Source organism: Anopheles darlingi, chromosome 3 (genome assembly GCF_943734745.1).
Source record: "Anopheles darlingi chromosome 3, idAnoDarlMG_H_01, whole genome shotgun sequence".
NCBI lineage: Eukaryota > Metazoa > Arthropoda > Insecta > Diptera > Culicidae > Anopheles > Anopheles darlingi.
This window is the reverse complement of record NC_064875.1, coordinates 8,518,967-8,537,859: the sequence shown is the minus strand read 5'-3', so window position 1 is coordinate 8,537,859 and position 18,893 is coordinate 8,518,967. Positions and strand designations below refer to the sequence as shown.

General features: G+C 49.2%; 1 protein-coding gene across 10 annotated transcripts in view; it reads left to right on the top strand.

Moving 5' to 3' along the window:
- Positions 1-18,893, top strand: part of LOC125953644 (solute carrier family 12 member 4) — a 114,541-nt gene that overhangs the window by 61,430 nt on the left and 34,218 nt on the right. For all 10 annotated transcript variants that reach the window (XM_049683338.1, XM_049683332.1, XM_049683333.1 and 7 more), the window contains one exon: positions 18,799-18,869. In XM_049683338.1, coding sequence (XP_049539295.1) covers positions 18,799-18,869 — 71 coding nt within the window. The remainder of the gene's footprint in view (positions 1-18,798; positions 18,870-18,893) is intronic.

Here is an 18,893-nt window from a genome sequence, read left to right as displayed (position 1 = left end):
ATCAATCCTATCCCTAATCAATGAAAAGGATTGCGGTACTCCGGACGGGGTCGGTTCGCTTGTCACATAATCCGCTTTTCACAAATGAGAACTCAATAGCCCGATTGGAGAGGCACGGGGTCACTGATCGAGTTCCCGCAGTTAATCATACGGACCAATCATCTCCAAACGAGGCTGAAGACCTTTCCAATTTGTATTGAATGAAAGGCCGCTCAGCCGAGGAATCTCCGCGTAAAAAAAAACGAAAAACTTTATACAAATCATCCATAAACCCGATCATTTGTCCTTTTATGCTACGCAAAAGAAGCCCCCGAAGTGGGGCGCCTGGCGCCGGGGCCATACGTCATTCTTTCCACCCGGGGCCGGCATTACATCCCTGGACCACTGGTGGTGGTACAGAGCGACCGCGCATTTGCCACTGGAGTGCGCACACGCTGAGTGTTGATTCGTGACATTCCGTTAATCCGCTGGCACGACACAACCGCACGGCAATCACGGAAGGCGCATCGTTGTCGCACATACACACACACACACAAATTCTGTTGTGGCATCTCCTTTTGAGTGAAAGCGAGGACAGCGTGCGTTCGTCAAGCCACCACCTCGGTGCCAGGCGTACGTGGCACTCAATTTTAATTTACACTCCCGGGGTAGCTGCAACGCTTCCGGCATCATCCGGCATCAGCATCCTTCAGCAGCCCCGCCTAGGAGGGTATCATTGGTGACAGTAAGGCTTTGGGCGCTCGGTGTGCTACTTTCGTGTGCATTGTCTTTGTATATGTGTGCGTGTGCGTGTGTGTTGAGCAAATGTGTCACGAGCCGGTTTGTCGGAAGTGGATCCCAAGTTTGCTGGGCATCCCTCTGCTCGACGAAGTGTAAGGAGTAGAGGCTTTTGCGGTGACTCAGGTGTTTCATTATTAAGTTCCATCGTATCCGGTCGACCGACCGACTTACAGGCAAACGGCAAACGAACCAAGCCGCAGCTCCTTTGTCGCTTTCTTCGTCTCGTAAAGTATTCCAAGAGTAGCGCCAGGTTGCTTGCAAGAAGTACGATAAAGTCCGACATGGAGCGTATCATCCCTGAAGTGAAGCTCCCAGCTTTCTGATGCATTTTAAAGCCGTTCTAGTACGATATGTTCCTGAATAATTCCAGGAGTTTTCATTAAGTAAACAGATCGGAGAAAACGACGAGAAACAGACTGAGACTCGTCGCTCGTCCTTTATTCATCCTTGAAGGGAACGTTCGCAACTCCCGAAAGATGCCACTCCATATCTACGATAAAAATAGTTCATATGGTGGAATTCTGTTGGCCTTCGACCGTTTTTCTTATTTCCAATTTATTTTTCCAAGTTTATGCTCTCCATTACGTAGAATTTTGCCCGTGATTGTGATAAAACGGTTATAACCGATAAGGATGTTATACTTTCCTTTCCCAAAAAGGAAACAACGCAATAACTCAGGATGGCAAACCCAGACATGGAGTCTGTGCGGCGCCGGACCCTGACTATGTTTCGGACGACCGAGCGACCCGTATCCGCACTTCCTTTTCAATCCCGGAGTACCGGGTCTGCTTTTGATATATTGATAAAACTGCTCTCGAGGCCTTTTTTCTGTCTCTCTGTTGAAAGGCCTACAAACGTCCATAGAAGTCTAGTGCCCAACATTCAACCAAACCGAGCCCATCGGAGTTGTAGGGGCGAGATGAGTTAACCCAAAAAGTCTCTCCAACAAACGGTTCCGAACCGCCCAGTCGTATTGCCTCGGGGTCCTTCAACAACTCACACAGCGAGCTGACCATTTCACCGAACCGGACGACCCACGCGGAGCAGCGCCCGTACTCGAGCCAACGTATGAAACTTGGCCGAAATAACCACTCTACGACGGCTGCCCTCCTCGGGAGAGGGGGGAGTGGTAGCGACCATATTCAACTCTTGCGACGACGCAGGAGAGCATCAAAGAAGAAGCCAAGTTCAGGTGCGGAACAGTGGCTTCGGCCAAGAGGAGTAGCAAGCCCTGCTGGAAGCCAACAATCCCGCTGTTCCAGCTCCACTGGAGTATGCCTCTTGGGCGGAAGTTGGTTGGACCTCCCAGCGGTCTGATCGTCAGAAGGATGGAAATGGCGCACGGAATGGAAGCCGAAATGCGGTGCGGCGATGGCAGCTACACTACTACTGCCGAATTAATGGCCGATTTCCAGAGGATCAGCCGTTCTGGTGTAGTTACCACGACCCCCTGAAGACTACACTACATGAAGAGGGTTGGGTTGTGGGTGGTGAGCGGATTGGAGGGAAGATGGTATATATTTGCATTCAGTTAAGACGGGTGTTGTAGGAGGAGGCGGCAGCAACATAGCTTGTTATTTTTATGCTCGCCTTGTGCCTCCTACAAATCCTGCGGTGCTGGAATACTCTCCACAGCAGATTGCAACAAAGTATTTGTATGTGTATATATGTCTGTGTTTTTGTTTGTGTGTGTGTGTGTGGGGAAGGAAGCTATCGCTTCGAGCACCATACACATGGCGAGGCGGAAGACGGGGTTCAACATGTTCTCGGTGACGGTGCCCATGATTGCGCGATGATGGTAATGAGGTTGAAAGCAAATGGCTACCACCGGCGGTCTCGAATCATCAAGTTGAAGTTCCCGCAGGGAGCAGCTAAAGCTACAGGCATACCGAGGACTACTCTGGTGGGATCAACATATCCTGGATCGGTAGGATACAAAAGTTCAACTTTCGAGCGGCAGTTAGAAACTCGGGAGTCCGACTCCAAAACGCGTAAAATGGAATGTTTGTTTCGATTAGCTGTTTCGGTTTCGGTTCCAACGAAACAATCGTATTCCCTTCCCTCCTGTCACCCTTCGTCGTTGTTGTCGTTGAGGAAGGGATGGTGGTTTCTCGCAAATTATGGCCAATCGTAAAGCAAGCCTTAGTCTCACGCCAGTACCGCGCAATCAACCGAGAAAGACGTCTCCTAATGGGCTTCTAAACTGGTGAAATGCGATGAGGGGAGAAAAGGGAGCGTCAATTCGATGACGTCGTTGGCTCGGCGGATAAAGTTTTGAAAGTTAATGCCCCTCAGCTTTAACGCGTAAGGCCTAAGGCGGCTCGGTGTAACTGCTCTACCGCTGGATGGTTAAGATGATTTTGGTTGGGAGATAAGAAGATGCCGAGATTTTCCGGCCCGATGTCGTCGCCGCAGGCTGCCTGACTTGGTGGTGGATATAATATAGCCGTCTTGCTGCTTGCTCCCAGCTTCCGGGGTAACAAACCTTCGAGGCACATTAAACAAAACGAGACCTAATTCATTAGCTGGTGCTGGCGGATGACAGTGATTGTGCGTTTTTTGGGAAAGAAAGGAAGGAAAATGGCGATGCTTCAAAGCATGGTTCTTAAGGCTGTCAGTATGCGATAGCAACTTTCATCCGCAGGAAACTGTCGTCATATCGTAAACTGTCATTCGGTGGCATGCACTATTTATTTCGATGCAGCTTTCATCGTCAGAAATGAATAGCAGTGAATTCAATGGTTAAAAGAACAATTTTAATTAATTTTAAATCGAATTATACTATTGTGCTATGTTTATGAACAATATTTATTGAGGGAGATTTTGAGACATAAATTTGACATTAAAGGCCAGTTTTCAGCCCAAGTAATTAAATGAAAGATCGAAATAAATAACCGTAAACATACATGCTAGCAACTACAATGAAGTCTCGTTTTCACGGTTCTTAGCAAGTTACCCCTGAACACTAGATGACCAGGAAGAAAGACTAAAACTACTTAAACATCGTAGCCACTCCAGTCTATCCTGCTCCTTTGCCTGCTGCTACGCAAGTGCTTGCTATTTCTGGAAAAGGGGCAGCGATTCCATTTTCTGATTACAGCATGCAGCTGCTCTCCGTGCAAGCGAGCAATGTTGGTTGGCGTGCGCTAGGAGCGGCCACCGGCCACACCAGCAGCGAACCGAAACGTTGTACATCGAGCATAAAAACCGGCCGATAAATCCCGCCGGCTGTCGATGAATAAAGTATCGCATGGCACAGTGTCGACATCGGTCAGTAGCAGCTGCCTGGCTGGCTTGCTGGCTGGCTGGCTGGCCGGTTACTCCAGGCTCCTTAATGCTTTTGGCCTTCGCTTAAGTAACAACTGACCCCTGTCCCCGCACCACACAGCCTGGCAAGTGATCGCAAATGGAGCGAATCCGAGGCAGAGAGCAAAGGCAAAGCAGAAAGAGGGATGGGAGCGGGCAAAAAAAAAGAAACCGGAACCGGACGCCCCGATCCATTGATTTTGTATTGGTTTGCCGACCCGGCACATTCCGGTGACATGGGCGCCCATGCAGGGAAGAGGAAAAAGTGAGAAAAAAAAACCATCGGAATGACCATCGGAGACGCTTACGGAGTGGGCCCCTTGGTGGCCACTGTGTGGGGTCTCTAAGCGCCACCGGGTTGGGAGTTTCGTGGTGGTCTGGCTTTTCTTTTTTATTATTATTTTTATTTACGTTTCCTTACTTTAACGACAAACATAATCCAACGCATCGTTAGTGTTGGTGCGACACACTGGTGCTCGTGCGATCGTCTACACGACTCCTACTCGATTACACCAGGGACAACTTACCGCTGATGGCGATGATGGTTTAGACGTTTTGAACCGGGAGCAAGGAGCGGAGGGGCCGGGGGCCGGAGGGGGGTGGAATCCTTGATGGTGGGCTATTATATCCGCATGTTTGGTCATTGTTTCCCGTTCCCCTCCCTACTCTTCCGTTTGCTTATGCTGAGGAAAAGTTTCCTGCGTTTCCTGAAGACGACGAAGACGACGACAACGACGACTCCGGCAACTGACGTGCCGTGGAAAAGTTGGAAAAAGTCCCATGTCATGTGTGCGGCCCCTGCCAAGCGTGCCAAGTGTTTTCACAAGCCATTTGTAGACAAGTCATTTCGGGCAGGTGCTCCCCGGCCCGGCCCGGCACCCTCGCTTAATGAGACGCAACAACTGGAATGGAAAGGGGAACTTCGTCATAAGGAAATCATCGCATCATGGAGTAAATGATGATTCTAATGTTTCCTACCCATGTTTTGGTGCAGTAGATGTGTGGTAATGGGGCAAAGGTTTGCAGCAAACCGTCGCTTCTCACAAGTAATTAAAGACCCATTCTGTATAATTGAAGAGTTAATCTACACTGGGATACCACTCCAAGTTTGTGATGAAATATGCTCTTCAATTATGGGGGCTTCATACTTTGAACAAGGCTTTAATTGAAAACAAATGTAATTAAGAGACCAAGCATCAAATCATTCGTATTTACTTCAAATACTTAGTCCCGAAATCTGTTCTGCGCTTGCCAGCTCACGAAATGCCTCGGAAAATTCCGCATCAAACGTGGCAGAGACGAGAAGCAGGTTCTTGCTTTTGTGCTTCACCCGAGTCGCAGTGCAACAAAGTGGCATTTCGTATGCATGATAATCCGCAAAAAACCCCCGGCACCACCAATGTGTCGGATGTATCGGTTGTGCAGAGTAGTCGCTGCGACAGAGGGAGGAAAAAAAGAAAAGTGCCAGCTCGCCAGGAACAGGAAGTACCCGCACTGAAAGCGCCAAGAATCGAATGGAGTAAATGAAACTTATCCTACTTTCTTTCACCCACTGCTACCACCGCTACCACTCGGATCAGCACAAAATAATAGGTCAAGTGGATGCTGATGAAGATGAGAACAACGACGACAACGTCGACGACGACAATGGAGCGTAGCATAGCGGGCGTTGAGCGTTGAGAGTAACCACATGACTCGAGGAAGAAGCAGTAGCAGTGGCTACAAAAAAAAATAGAAGCAGGAATAGCTTCTGGGCTTCTGTGGCGCGCGCGCGCGCGCGTGCGATACTCAAATGAACCATCGGCAGTTCCAGACCTTCAGGAGGCCAGAGAGACAGAGGAACCAGAACACGCTCCGAACGACACACCATTTCGCGCTTCGCCATTGCTGCGATGCTTTAATCTTTGCAGCCGGAACAGGCAAAAGGGCACACTTGGAGCGCTCGCGGTGCCAAGCCCCAAGTCAAGCACCGCTGTCAGTGAAGGCAAACATCTAGCAAACATCTAGTGTGGAAAGGGGAAAGGGGAAGGCAGAATTCTCGCCCCGGAAACCGCTGTTCTCTCGGCGAATGGCGTGTACGGGTGTGTGTGTGTTTGTGTGTGCGTTTTATTTGCTCTTTTTCCCAGCGCGATTCGAGCTCTTCAAATGCTGGCGTGGCCTCTGTGGCTGTTTGTTTTCCCGGGGCGCAATTTATTGTGTGCTGCTGCCATCTCGTGTGTGCTGTTTCAACTACACGAAACACGACTGTTTCGCAGTTTCGCGCACACACACACGATACATATGCGCGAACGTACAGTACTACAGGCGTCTAGGTCCTGTGGAAAGCAGCAGTCGGCTCAGCAGGACGATAGCGTAACGTATCATAAATTTTCAAACATCATCAGGAGACTCCGAACAGTGCGAACCGTACGTAGGGAGCCCTCTGCTCGGTTGCGATGGTATTTGTTTCCTCCTGTTTTGGTTTATGATTGTTGGGCACATAAAACGCGAAACGTAGAATCGCGCTAAATATAAGCCTTCACCAGAGAAGATCATGTTCGATGTCACCGCGGTGATGTATTACGCCGCCGCGGGTTAAAAATGTCCGACACGCAGCGTAACGTCGTGCATGGATCACGTTTCAATGCCCGCGCTCAGATTGATGGTTGGCTCACGATGAAACTAAATTCCCCGGGCTGTAGGGCGGATTTGCTGTTGCCCTCCGACAAACCACAAAACACTAAAGCACACCGGCGGTAGCACAATCCGCCATGTTTTGTGATAGGGTTCTGTGAATCCTCCGGATGTGAATCCTACCTCATATCCAACCGGCCAACTGGAAAGTGTAACGATAGTTTTTCACAAACTGGTCCTCATTCGAATAGTAACCGTTGGCTATTCTAGTGCGGTAGGAAAATTTCGGGAAAACAATAATGATTTCCCCGAAACGAGACCATTCGAACTTTCCGTCATCAACGTTTGATGTGAAATTTGGTGTGGCTCTTTTCATGCTGCGATGTTCGTCGCTGGTAATGTTCGACCTCGTTGCACATACATTAGTTTCCGGCTGAACTGTGTGAAGTGGTATCTGTAGTGGTTGTTTCTAATTTTAGGAAAATAATGACTCCGTCAACTCATGCAATATTGAAATAGTTTGAGTTCGGTGTAACGAAACAAATAAAAGGCTTCTATATTTGAGTTTACAGCGCTGCTCAATATAGTACAACATGAACCTATTTCGTAATCGTGGCGGATTCGTTTTCAAACATCCCACCGAAATTGCGCGATTTTCTGACTCCCATTTTCCCATTACCACTCCAGTGTCAGAAAGCATTAACAGTTCATCGAGCTCGTAAAGAAATGTTTGATGTGCGTGAGCTTTGATGGGGTTAGCTTATCATTGAGAAGTGACTCTCTCTCTCTCACTCACACCTTCAGTCCATTTGCTCGTGATCCAGCTGCCTTGTGGACTACTTTATGAACGTCCTACGCCAAGCCGCACAGCGATAACAACTTCTCTGCGTAATCTCTAGGGCGGTTCACAACAGGACGATCTCATCGTGCCCAGAAATCCTTCCAGACACCCAGCAGCCTTGCAATTTTGGTTTTACTTTTCGCTCCAGTGAAAACGGCTTGGCCGCCGGACTGAGATCACTTCCACTCTCTTGCAGGACGGTGGATTCCAATCCAGAAGGAGAGAAGCAGAAAAAAAGTAACGACCAATCGTTACACCCACCCACGGTCGACGCATCCCATCGACGAAATATGTAGCAATTTGGGAAAGAAGTCATTCCGAATGATGGGATGCCTATCCCAGCATTTTCCCAAGATTTGCGTCAGTGGCAGAGAGTGAAGGGAGAATGAGTCAATTACAAATATTACTCCATTGTTCCTGTTCCTAGTATTCCATTAACTGACCAGCTTTTACTTATATTACTCTCGCTAAAAATTAAAGTAATACTGCAAAAGAAGTGTTTTAGTGAAAATAGAAGTTAGATTAAAGCGACACCTACAGGCCGGCCTCCGGCTCGTTAACTCAATTTTTCCGGCAACGCTCGAATGTTGAGAAACAATATGTGACGCGTCAAAGTTGTCGTGTGTCGTCCATGGCATACCAACATGGGGCAGGCCATTGACATGCAGGCTGATGAAAAAATATTAAATTCACTCCGCGCGCACCACCGGAACACCGGCATATGGGTTGTGGATGTTTTGTCGTGATCTCTGAAGAGGACGAACCGTGGCGTGGCACGTGCGACGCTACAAAAACAGGCAATTTCGGTCATCAAAGGAAACATGTCAGGCCGCCATGCTGCACGACGCGACCCCGTGGCCGTATGGTATGGTATGGCCGGAACAGAAAATAAATTGACGACACGATACGCCAACACCATAAGGGACGAACTTTGACCTTCTGCTTACATCCAAGCACGAGTGCTGTAGCTGGTTTCGGGGGAACCTTACTGAGAGAGTTTGATCGTTGACTAAGGATGTGTCGCACAGACTTTTTCAAGATTAAAGATATTTTCTAACAAGGTTGTTTTAGGAAAGAGCGACTTGATATTTCGTTATTTTTCTAGAAACAACATTTCATCTTTAACTAAAATCGAATCAAGTCATGCCAAGATGAACGGCAACCACTTGGATCGACTTATCCAAGGAACCACCATTATAGGAACCAGGTCTTTGCGGACAAAAACAGATCCCTGCTACACTACCCTCGACTCGTGTGGTCGCCCGGAGTCGACGAAAAACAACAACTCGCCGCAACCGAACAACACGGCGCACGGTGGATGCTGATTACTAATTCCAAGTCAGCCGGCCAGCCTGACTGTTGATTATGTGATTATGCAAATGCGACTCCTTTAATCGTCTTCGGGTGACTTAACCACGGGTAGCCAAGGGTTTATGTTGTGCTGCTACTGCTGCCCTCTCGAAGCAGCACTCCAAGCGCCTTCCAATCCCACGCCTTTCCTCATTTAACACAAGAAGCTTTCACACCACACCAAGAGTACCAACTCGATAGTCCTTATGCAATAGCCCTGCGCGTTTAATCGCGTTCCGGAAACTCGCCTTCGTTGCCACAAAATTACCCCACCAAAAATGCTTCGCTGAATGTGTCACTACAATCTACGATCGAATCCTCGGGTTCACACCGGTATATGTTGGGTGATATGCTGGAAAGGAAAGTGGCTTGTCGTGTTGCTTCTGCCGTCTGCCCAACCCACCATTCTCTCGGCTCTCGACACCTCGGAACACACTTTTGCGGTTTCCGGAAAGCCAAAATTATGGAAAGTAGATGCGCGAAAGCGAATTCACTAATTCGTTCGACACTATCTGGCGGACACATCTTTCAGCGAACAGGAAAAGAACAAGCCTTGCATGAAATTAGACACTCTTTATCGGTGTTTGTGTTTCGAAAACATCCATATTAGCGAAATATGAGTTGACAAAATATGATTGTGATTGCCGAGCACTTGTCAAAGTATCCGCGACACGATCTGCGACCCTCGCGCGTTGCCATCGTCGTGAGTGTATGAAAAATCAATGAGCCACAAACAAACAAATAAACAGCCGGATTACTGATGTACGAGCAGCAGAAGCAGCGAAACCAATAAAATGGAATCGACCAATAAACCAGCGACGGGAGCAGCAACAAACACAAGCGACCATCAAACGGCCCGGCCACTGCGCTATGACAAACACGAGTCCGCGTGCTCATGTTTGAGTGGCGCTTGCTGCTGTGAGGTGAGGGCATGCTTATCCACAAGGAACAGGCCCCGGGTGATGGCCCTGTTGATGGCAGGCTGGCGGCTGATTAATCGATCGTAAATCCAAGAATGAAAAGCATCGAGAACTTTATGGCGGAGAGAAATCATCTACCCACAGGACGAGTTTTCTACGCCCACACCACTCCATGGTGAAAATGACAAAAACGCCTGTCGCGCGCTCGTTGACGTCACAATACCGGTGGCAGTATGTTGGATGTAGTTTTCTTGCGCTCATTTTTTTTTGTGCAACATCTCACCTGAGTACTTAGGACGCCTTTTCTCACGTTCTACTTCAGGTTTATCTCTAGTGAAGAGAGTCATCGAGCTCAAGCTCTGATAAATGAATGAACGAGCTTACGAGCAAACTTCACACCAGCGCACATCTCATCAGTGAAAAGCTTCTTCCTACTTCGCGATTTTCTAGCAGCTTCTCTGTGTATGTGTGTGTGTGTGTGAACGATTTGCGCACATCGGGCATAATTAAAACAAATTTACACTTCATTAGTCACGCCACTGACTGGTGGCGATGTCGTCATCGCGAAAGGCGAAGACACAACGCTCCACTTCATCACCAGTCTGTGACCTGTGTATGGTTTGGAGGAGTCGAGGTTTCGGTATAAAACACGCTGGATGGCGAGAAAGCACCGGAAATGCACCGCGACCCACGACCCTGTGTGCGAACCGTTACAGAATTAAAACAAATGTCATCTCATTAAAATTGTTTATTCGCCATCATCGCAGTGAACGCGCGCGCGAACAGCTTCATCGTATCGTCGCTGAGGCTCTTCTTCACACGAGTGCCGTTGCAGCATTATCACTGGTGTCTGGTTAGGGGGTTGGTTGGATGGTTACGTTGGATGCAGCAAGGATGATTTATGGAGATGCCGAATCGTGTCGGAATGCGCTCCACGGGTACGGATACGATTGGCGAGTGAGATAGTCTAGGAAGAAGGACTTCTTTTATCGCTTCATAACGCATATCAGCACAAGCCAAACGACCATCGAGTGGGTGGTACGTGCCAGGCGTCGTCAACAAATGACAGTTGCGGACATTCCACACAACTTTACCGAAAACAATAAAATGCGATTAGCTTGCTAATGGTGCGCCCCTCCGGTCTGGCAGCGGTCTTCTGTCTCATAACTCCTGGTTAAAGTGAATATCTTTTTAAAACAAAAAAAAATAGCACGGGGGAAAAGACATCCCGGGGAAGACTAAGGCACCTGGACTAGTTGATGCCGGTGACCTAGTACATCCGGGCTCATTAACGAGCCCTAATTGCTACATGATAAGGTGCTGTTAGCCTGGTTTCGCTTCAGGAACTCCTTCCAGACTAGCACCCCAGTCATCAACAGTGCAAAAACTAGTCCCATCCCCTGTCCAGACTAATGAAATCACGTCTAATGGAAGGTGCACGGCGAGTACTAAACACGCTCTATATTAAAGTCCTCTGTCTGTGTGTGTGTATGTGTGTGTGTGTGCGTGTGCAAAAAGGTCTTGGAAAGGAAACCCTGCACCTGATGTGCTGATGACCGTGCCCTCGCCCCGCCAGTACCGCTTGGCCTCAATTATCTCGGCCAACCTCCTCCGGACGACCAGAACTATTTGCTACTACGCGACGCGCGTGGCAAACATTGTCTTTTGCTCCAACCAGAACATAAAATCTGGCCAACCACCACTACCATCACCACCATGATTGTCGTCGTCACCTTCGCCTGCGAGAAGGGGAGCAGCAAAAGTTCCGTTTTTGTGGAGCAAGTTGTGACCGAGGTGCCGAGCGGTCCGGCTCACGGCAAACGAGATGATAAATGACAAACTATTCAGCTAGCAAGACTTTGCGCAATCTTCCTAATGAGCTCCGGTCAGGATCGGTCAGGGTTCTATTCGCAGCGCAAGTCGCACCGCAAAGGGGGGCCTCGTGCGCCTTTGGTAAATGAGGTGTAAATTGGGAGTCACCAACGCGCGGCGTCTGATTGCGACAAGGCGAAGTTTGCGAAGCGAAGCAACTTTTGCTCGCTTGAAACTGGAATGATCCAAACTACCGATGTGATTGAGTCTTCGGCGTACTTTTGAGGTTATGCAGAAAGCTCAACTCAACACCGCACATTCCTGGAGCTTAATCCAGGGTTAAACATTGCAGGAATGTCTCCCCAGCATTCGCTCTAGTTCAACTTCTGCAGATTTTTTGCTACTAAAATACTGCGCCCTTCTCCAACTATAAATATCCAAGGGATATATTACAAAATATGTTAAACAGTTCAAAGCGAGTGTGCTCGAGTGTGCGCCGGATCGAAACGAAAAGCGCTTCCATCGATACAGATCCACCGCGGAACGATCAGCCTAGAATATTTTATGCAAATGAATCGAAATCGCTTGCCAAGTGTACCGGCAAAAAGCCACGGGGTGCTCACTGTATCTTTACGGTCGACCGCAACCAGCGACAGCGACGTGCGCCGCCTTTACACGCCGGCCACACTCGAATCGATTAACGAAACGGCATCGAGCGTGAAGCGAGCGAACGATAAGAAGCCGATTTGTGCACGACACGCCGAGAATCCTTTGACCACGGTGATTCGAGCTTCGATCAGCAAAACACGGCCGCCGTCAGTGGAGTCGTGCTGTCCTCCTTGGCCGACCGGCCGGCCGCCCGGCCGGCCATTCAATCAATGTCGCACGAACGCAAGCGAACCATTTTTCTCTGAACTTAATTTTCCGTAGCCCGCGAGCCCTTCCGTCGGCGTAGTCGACGCACTGTTTGATTCGCGAACGCTTTTCGCAACAATGGCGACACCGATTTGGCTACGGGCTTGACTTTCTATTATGCTGCGGATTATGTTTCACGCGCCGGCTGACCGGCTGACCGGCCACCGTGACACGCAAAACTGTGATCAGATCGAGATGTTGTAATGCTCGGCTGTATTCCGCCATTCAGAAAGCCATAAAGTAGTGAGCGTTAGTCTCTCAATGCCCGCCATGATGTCAGGTGGTGCTGTCGTCCCTTTTAGCTTCGACAAGTAGCGGGAGTACGTTCAACATTAGGTTGCGTTCATCATAAGAAAGGGCTCTTCACGTTCCAGTAAACACCACCAAACAGCGAGAGAAAGAGAGAGAGAGAGAAGGGCGAAAGAGCCCAACGAAAGACGTTACCATATGTGTCATTGTTGTATGTTGGGCTTCCTGGCGAAGCGTCAGCAGCTATTACACAGACGGCACAGAGGAGGCGCGCACGCATGGCTTCTCCTGTTCAATGCCTGGTACGCTCGGTTCGGGCCCTTCTCTCACCGATGGAAATGTTGATAAATCGAGGCTTATCCCCCCCCCCCCCCTCAGATAATGGGGCTAAATCGTGGGTCGTTGCGTGCTTCATTTGTCAATGTTGAGCGCATTGAATTCACTCCAAAGGAAGGGCCAACATATTAATCGCTCGCAACCATTGTAACTAATTGCCAAAACATACTCGAGCGAAACGAGCGACTTTTTGTCGAGGTTAACGTCTTACAGATAATGGGTAATGTTCGTACATCAATCTCGCGCTGTGGATGGTCGTGAAATGTTCGGTGAACTGCTTAATATGACATGTTCTCGAATGTTCGCGAATCTCGCCATTGAAACAAAGCGATACGCTGAATTCCCGGCGGGGTTCGAATGTCATAATCCGGATCCGCCCAATGGTAACCCCCTTCCCCCAAAAGAAAAACCAATCCAATCCCACTTCGATGCGTTACTATTATTGAAATCGATTGAACGGAGGACCAACTCCGACAACGACTCCGACGTCGATGCCGATGCCGGTGGACGATATGAATTTCAAACACGTTCTTGGCCCAGATCCCACTTGAATCCTTTTTGCCGTGCGGATGGTTAAGGTCCCGTTAAGCCCCATTCCGAACCGAACGCACACTTGCATACCGCAACACTCGTAGCACGCCCTAGATCGGCCCTTGTCCTGCGGCAAACCCGGTCCTGGTGGCCATTTTGCCCTCCCTTTTTTCTGCTTTGCGATGTTTTCTTTTTGTTACCGCAGCGCAGTTAGAACGGGGAGCGGCGACGCCCGGAAGATGAGTTGATTGGTTGGACGAGGCAGGGGACGTGGACGATGTCGAACATCGTCTGGTACTATACCACCGCGTGTATGTGTGTGTGCGAGTGTGTACGCACGCGGAAGGATCCAGCCAAGAAAGGAAAAAGATATTTTTTACAACTTTTTCTCGCTCGCGCTTTTCCGGAACTCCCGCGAGAAGCGAATGTTAACATTCTACCTAGCCCCCGGAACCTTCTATCGTTATACATGAGTCTGGCAGCTGTATGTTTTCCCGTATTCTTTTGGGGCGATGATTCCAGAGAACGAAGTGCGTTTCATACCCTTCTTTGCATACATCGACCCTTAGCGGCGTCCGTATTGGTGGGTTGCCAACTGGGTTGCTATCAAAGGTCTGCTTTTAGGCAGATGAGTAGCGACCTAAACCCTCGACTTCGATGGTGGATGATCCTGGCTGGCTGGCTGGTTGGCTGGCTGGCTGGCTACCTGTCTCGCTTAACATATTTTTAATACCACCGAACATCCTGGAGGATCATTCCCGGGTTTTCTTCCAAACCGGAGTCCCGGATCGGCGGTATCGTTTTCCTTCCAATCCCTGGAACGGTTGTGCTCAACATCAACAACCGAACAACGCCGGAAGCTGCCACTCCATTTTACATTCACAAATCGAACGATTCGCATCCTTCGCCAAGGAGCACGGCGGACATACCGAACCAAGTTATGTTCACAAACCTCGTCGGGGTCAAGAATGGGAAAGGATGGTGGACTCTCCAAGGGATGCGGTGCTTTTTCTCGGGTTCTTGGCAGCCGGCAGAAATGGCAGAGATATCCTTAGAGGATCATTTATTATTTTAGTAACAAATTGTATTTCCTTCCCAACGCTCGTTTTTCTTTTCCACGCGGAAGAAACGTAAGAAAAAAATAATGTAAGATGTAGGAAATCTTCTTCTCCGTCGTCTTCCGTTCTCGGGCGGAATGCCTCTCTCGAATTTTCGGCCAGCAGCAACGGAGCAACGGACGACGGAGAAGATGCCCAATACGAAGCTAATGAAATGAACCGGGTCCGAGGAGAAAGGTCTCTGTTTCCCACGTGCCCACGCGCCCAACTTTCGCGAGCTGCTTGCCCGTTCGCGAGGTGGTCCTTCTTTAGCGCGTAAGTATTCGTGCGCGTGCAGGCGCGCATCGCGACACGAAACCCAAAGGATTTAAGCTTGCGAGCAGCCAAAAATACGGCCGCCGCATAATTTATAACATTTTACGGCAACTTTTAATAAGCGTAACCGGGAGAGGCAAAGTGGCGTGCGAAAAAGAAGCCGCCTTCCGATCCGATGGCACAGAACCCTACCGCAAATGCAATCAACCAAGCGGATGGTTGATGGCTATGCCCCTTAAGTTGATAAGTAACTTGATGGGAAGCGGATGCTGCGTAAGGATGAGGGATTTAGTTAATACCGGCCCGTTAGATGGACGCTCGACCGACCTCTACTCTCTGGAAGCAGTATCAGTTTTCCGCGAAAAATTTCCCCGCGCCTTATCCCACCGAATGGTTTTTTGTTTTTAATCCGCGAGAGGATTGCCGGATGCGCCTGCCAGAAAACCATCACGCGGGATGATTCATGCGAAAGTCATTAAACAACCGGAGAGAAAGGGTACTGCCCGTATTAATCCCATCATGAATAACCGCAACAGGACCGGGAACAGGTTTGCAATCCCCCCACAGCATGGAATCCCTCAGTGGACACACGCACACATCGAAACCGCGGTGGTTGATTGCGCAAACACTGGACCGAAAACGGAAAAGCGCGTTTCTCGTTGCGTTCACCGAAATAAAAAGCATATATAAAATATCATCAAACGGTCACGGACAATAGGGAGGTAACAGGCAGTGTCCCTGGTGTGTCCTCGGGATGTGTTTGCTCCAGTGACCGAATAGCTGGCCGAATAGCATCACCAGACTCCGTTTCTAGCTCCGTATGCGTGTGCTCTGTATGCAATATTTAGTGGGCGAGCGCAAATTATTCAGCGTATAGCAAACATCGAGAGAGGAGTGGTGGGTGAAACATGTAACCGAATCAACCCACCACACTGGAGAAGGGGGAGGAGGAGGAGGAACGGCAATGAAACAAACAAACGCTCGGCTACTGGTTCGTTGGATTATTTTTTTGTTTTTCGCACAATATTCTCTTCCTTTATCGCGGCCGCCATCGCTCATACACACGCACAGACACACGTTGCTAGTGTGACGGCCTGACCTACATGTACGCAGTCCGGGGGTGTTCCAGTTGCGTTCCCGTCGTGCGACAGTGCACGGAATTCGCATACAACGCATAGAATTCCGTTGTTTATGTGAGTCCCAGGAGTACGTTCGAGTGCGAGTGGGAGATTGAATTTTCCGCTCCTATTTTTCTTTTTACCCTTTTCCCAAAAACCGTAAAGCTTCAATTCATCTGGGTTTTGTCCAGCTGTAATGGCTGCGTTGGTCGCTTTTCGCTGAACAACATATTAATTCACAGCTGAATTCCATGTAGCATGCCGAGAAAAGTGATGCAAAAAACGCACCACTCCTCCCGAAGTACAATTTTGGAGTTTTATCGGAAAACTGTACTTTTTTTTAGGATACTCCATCCTTTCATCTTTTGAACATCCCGGTTCACACCGGACGTAATAAAGAAAGTTCATCCGCAGCAGGCGCCTACAATGTTGTCGAAAAATTCGTTTTTCATCAAAAAATTAAACCATTTTTTGGTTCTCTGTCGAAGCGTGTGGGCTAGGGTTGCCAATAAGAAACCAACCGAGCCAACTGGAAGGACGGTAGAAAGATGAAAAATCGATCGAATTCCTGATTCGTGCCGGATCGTGCTGGACACCGCTTGCCACCGTCTCGCACCGTGTGACCATGTGTTGATGGCGAAGGACACTCGATGAGAGCCGCTCGCATCGCCATCACAGACGAGGGAGGAACCGATTCCGATGTGTGTGGTCTCATCGATGATTTATCGTAAAACTGTGCGCATACATATTTATGGGAAATTTATCTTGCTGGCTACCGTCGGCCTTGCCACGCACACACACACATACACACACACGTTCACATAACGGCATTCAGAGGATAGCTCGAGCACAAAAACACGGCACAGAGACAGAAAGAGAGAAATAGGGAAAGAGAAAGGAGAAAGTAGAATTCGGTCAGCAGATTGCTGCTGCTGCTGCTGCTGCCATTAACTTGGACCTTCCGCCGAGCTCTGGTCTGTCCCAGTTTTCGCTTGCAACGTTCTAGCTCCCATTCATTCATACCCAGCTTCCCTTTCCTCAGGTGGCGCCCGATCCTCAATCCGATTCTCTTCGCCCTTGTCCGAAGGTCCTGCTAGCTCCAAGGACACCAGCACCAGCGCGTCTCGATTGGCACAAACCGTGGGGTGGGGTCTCCCTTGTGCTCGTGCTTTTAGATAATGAAAAGTCATTTCTCATTACTGCTCGCCCTGTTCTGTCGGTGCGATAGAGGACCGGGGGAACCGGGACTGGAAGGGAATGGAAAAGGAACTGCTGGTCGACCGGAGATGGCCATCGTTGGGCAGCTTTTCGCCACTTCGACAGGTCGACCCGTGTGTCGTCGTGACAAACGGTCGTCGTCGTCGTCGTCGCCGATTTCGAGGCCATTGGGTTGGAAAACAAATATGGAGAACAGCGCACAAACGGGAATGCGAACTGTGCTGTGTGTGAGAAGCGATTACACGCCGACCGCTCGAAGACGCGAACCACCGTGGTTATTTATGGCCGCAGGGCCACTACTCCTCCGGAGGTTTTCCGCCTTGAACCAATTCGACTTCTTCGGTTTCTGGTGCAATGGTAGGCCCGGAATGGGTGGCGGTTTCGTGGCCGATTAGTGCGACCATAATAAAGTCCCTTTTCCTGGCGGCAGCGGCGGCGACGGCAACGGCCAACGATCGAATCGATTAAGGTTTTATGTGGAATCATCAATTCCCCATTTGCTCCACAAGCCACGCGCCTCCCCGTCTGTCTTGAGCATCCGAACCGCATCAAGATGAAGTGTCATTCCTGCAGCATATGGTGTGCATATTGGGGAGTAGTTTATGTGGTTGGATTTCTTCCGTTTCCCCGGCCCTTCCGCTAGACAGCTGCTGCTGCGTCTCACAGTCGCAAACATATTACTAGCCACTAGCCGGCATGTGTTTTATGAGCTTCGCACATTAACTTCCGATTATTTGCCAACCGTTTTTAACGACCTGAATGTCCCCCGTCAGAGGAAACCGCTCCTTCGGGAAGGTGGAAGAAGAAGAGAGGTGCGTTTCCCGATTTTTCCCAAAAGAAAACAGGTTTGCTGCTTCCCCCGATGTGTCACTGAGCTGTTCGCTCGTCAAACTAACTTCGTTGTGAGCCTGTAGAAACAGACACTTGAGAGTGTGACTAATTATCTGGAATAGCCTGTCGGAACAGGACTTTTCCATAAACACGCACACACACACGCACACACAAACACACAATTATGAGCACGCGCTCGGTCGGTCGAACAAACAGGAACGTCGACGTTGCGCAATTAATTGAACATCGCTCCGCGGTACACTACACTCGAGCACGTTCCTACGAATGAGTTCCCTTTTGGCTAATAGAATCGAATGCACTCGACACTCCTACACCCCAAGACGGTCCGCCACCCAAGACGGTTCAGCCCTGCTACACAAAAAGTCAATTATCGTCGACTCCTCGAGGACTCCCATAACGGAAGATTGCTGTTAAACTTAGTGAACAGTATGTTTAGGGCAGCAACAACCACAGTGAAGAGAGGGTGTTTCGTCTAATCAGGAAGGGAAAGCGTTTCGTTTGTGCGGAAGTAGCACAAAACGATCGTTGCACTTTATTGAAGAAAGTTAATTTTTATTTCTTCTCTCCTTTCTTTCTATTCCCAGGTGAACCCACCGATGATCAACCGTTCGTTTCGTCGAAAGATAAAATCGATACCAATCTGTACCTTTACTCGGTAAGTTGTTCCATTCATTCTGTT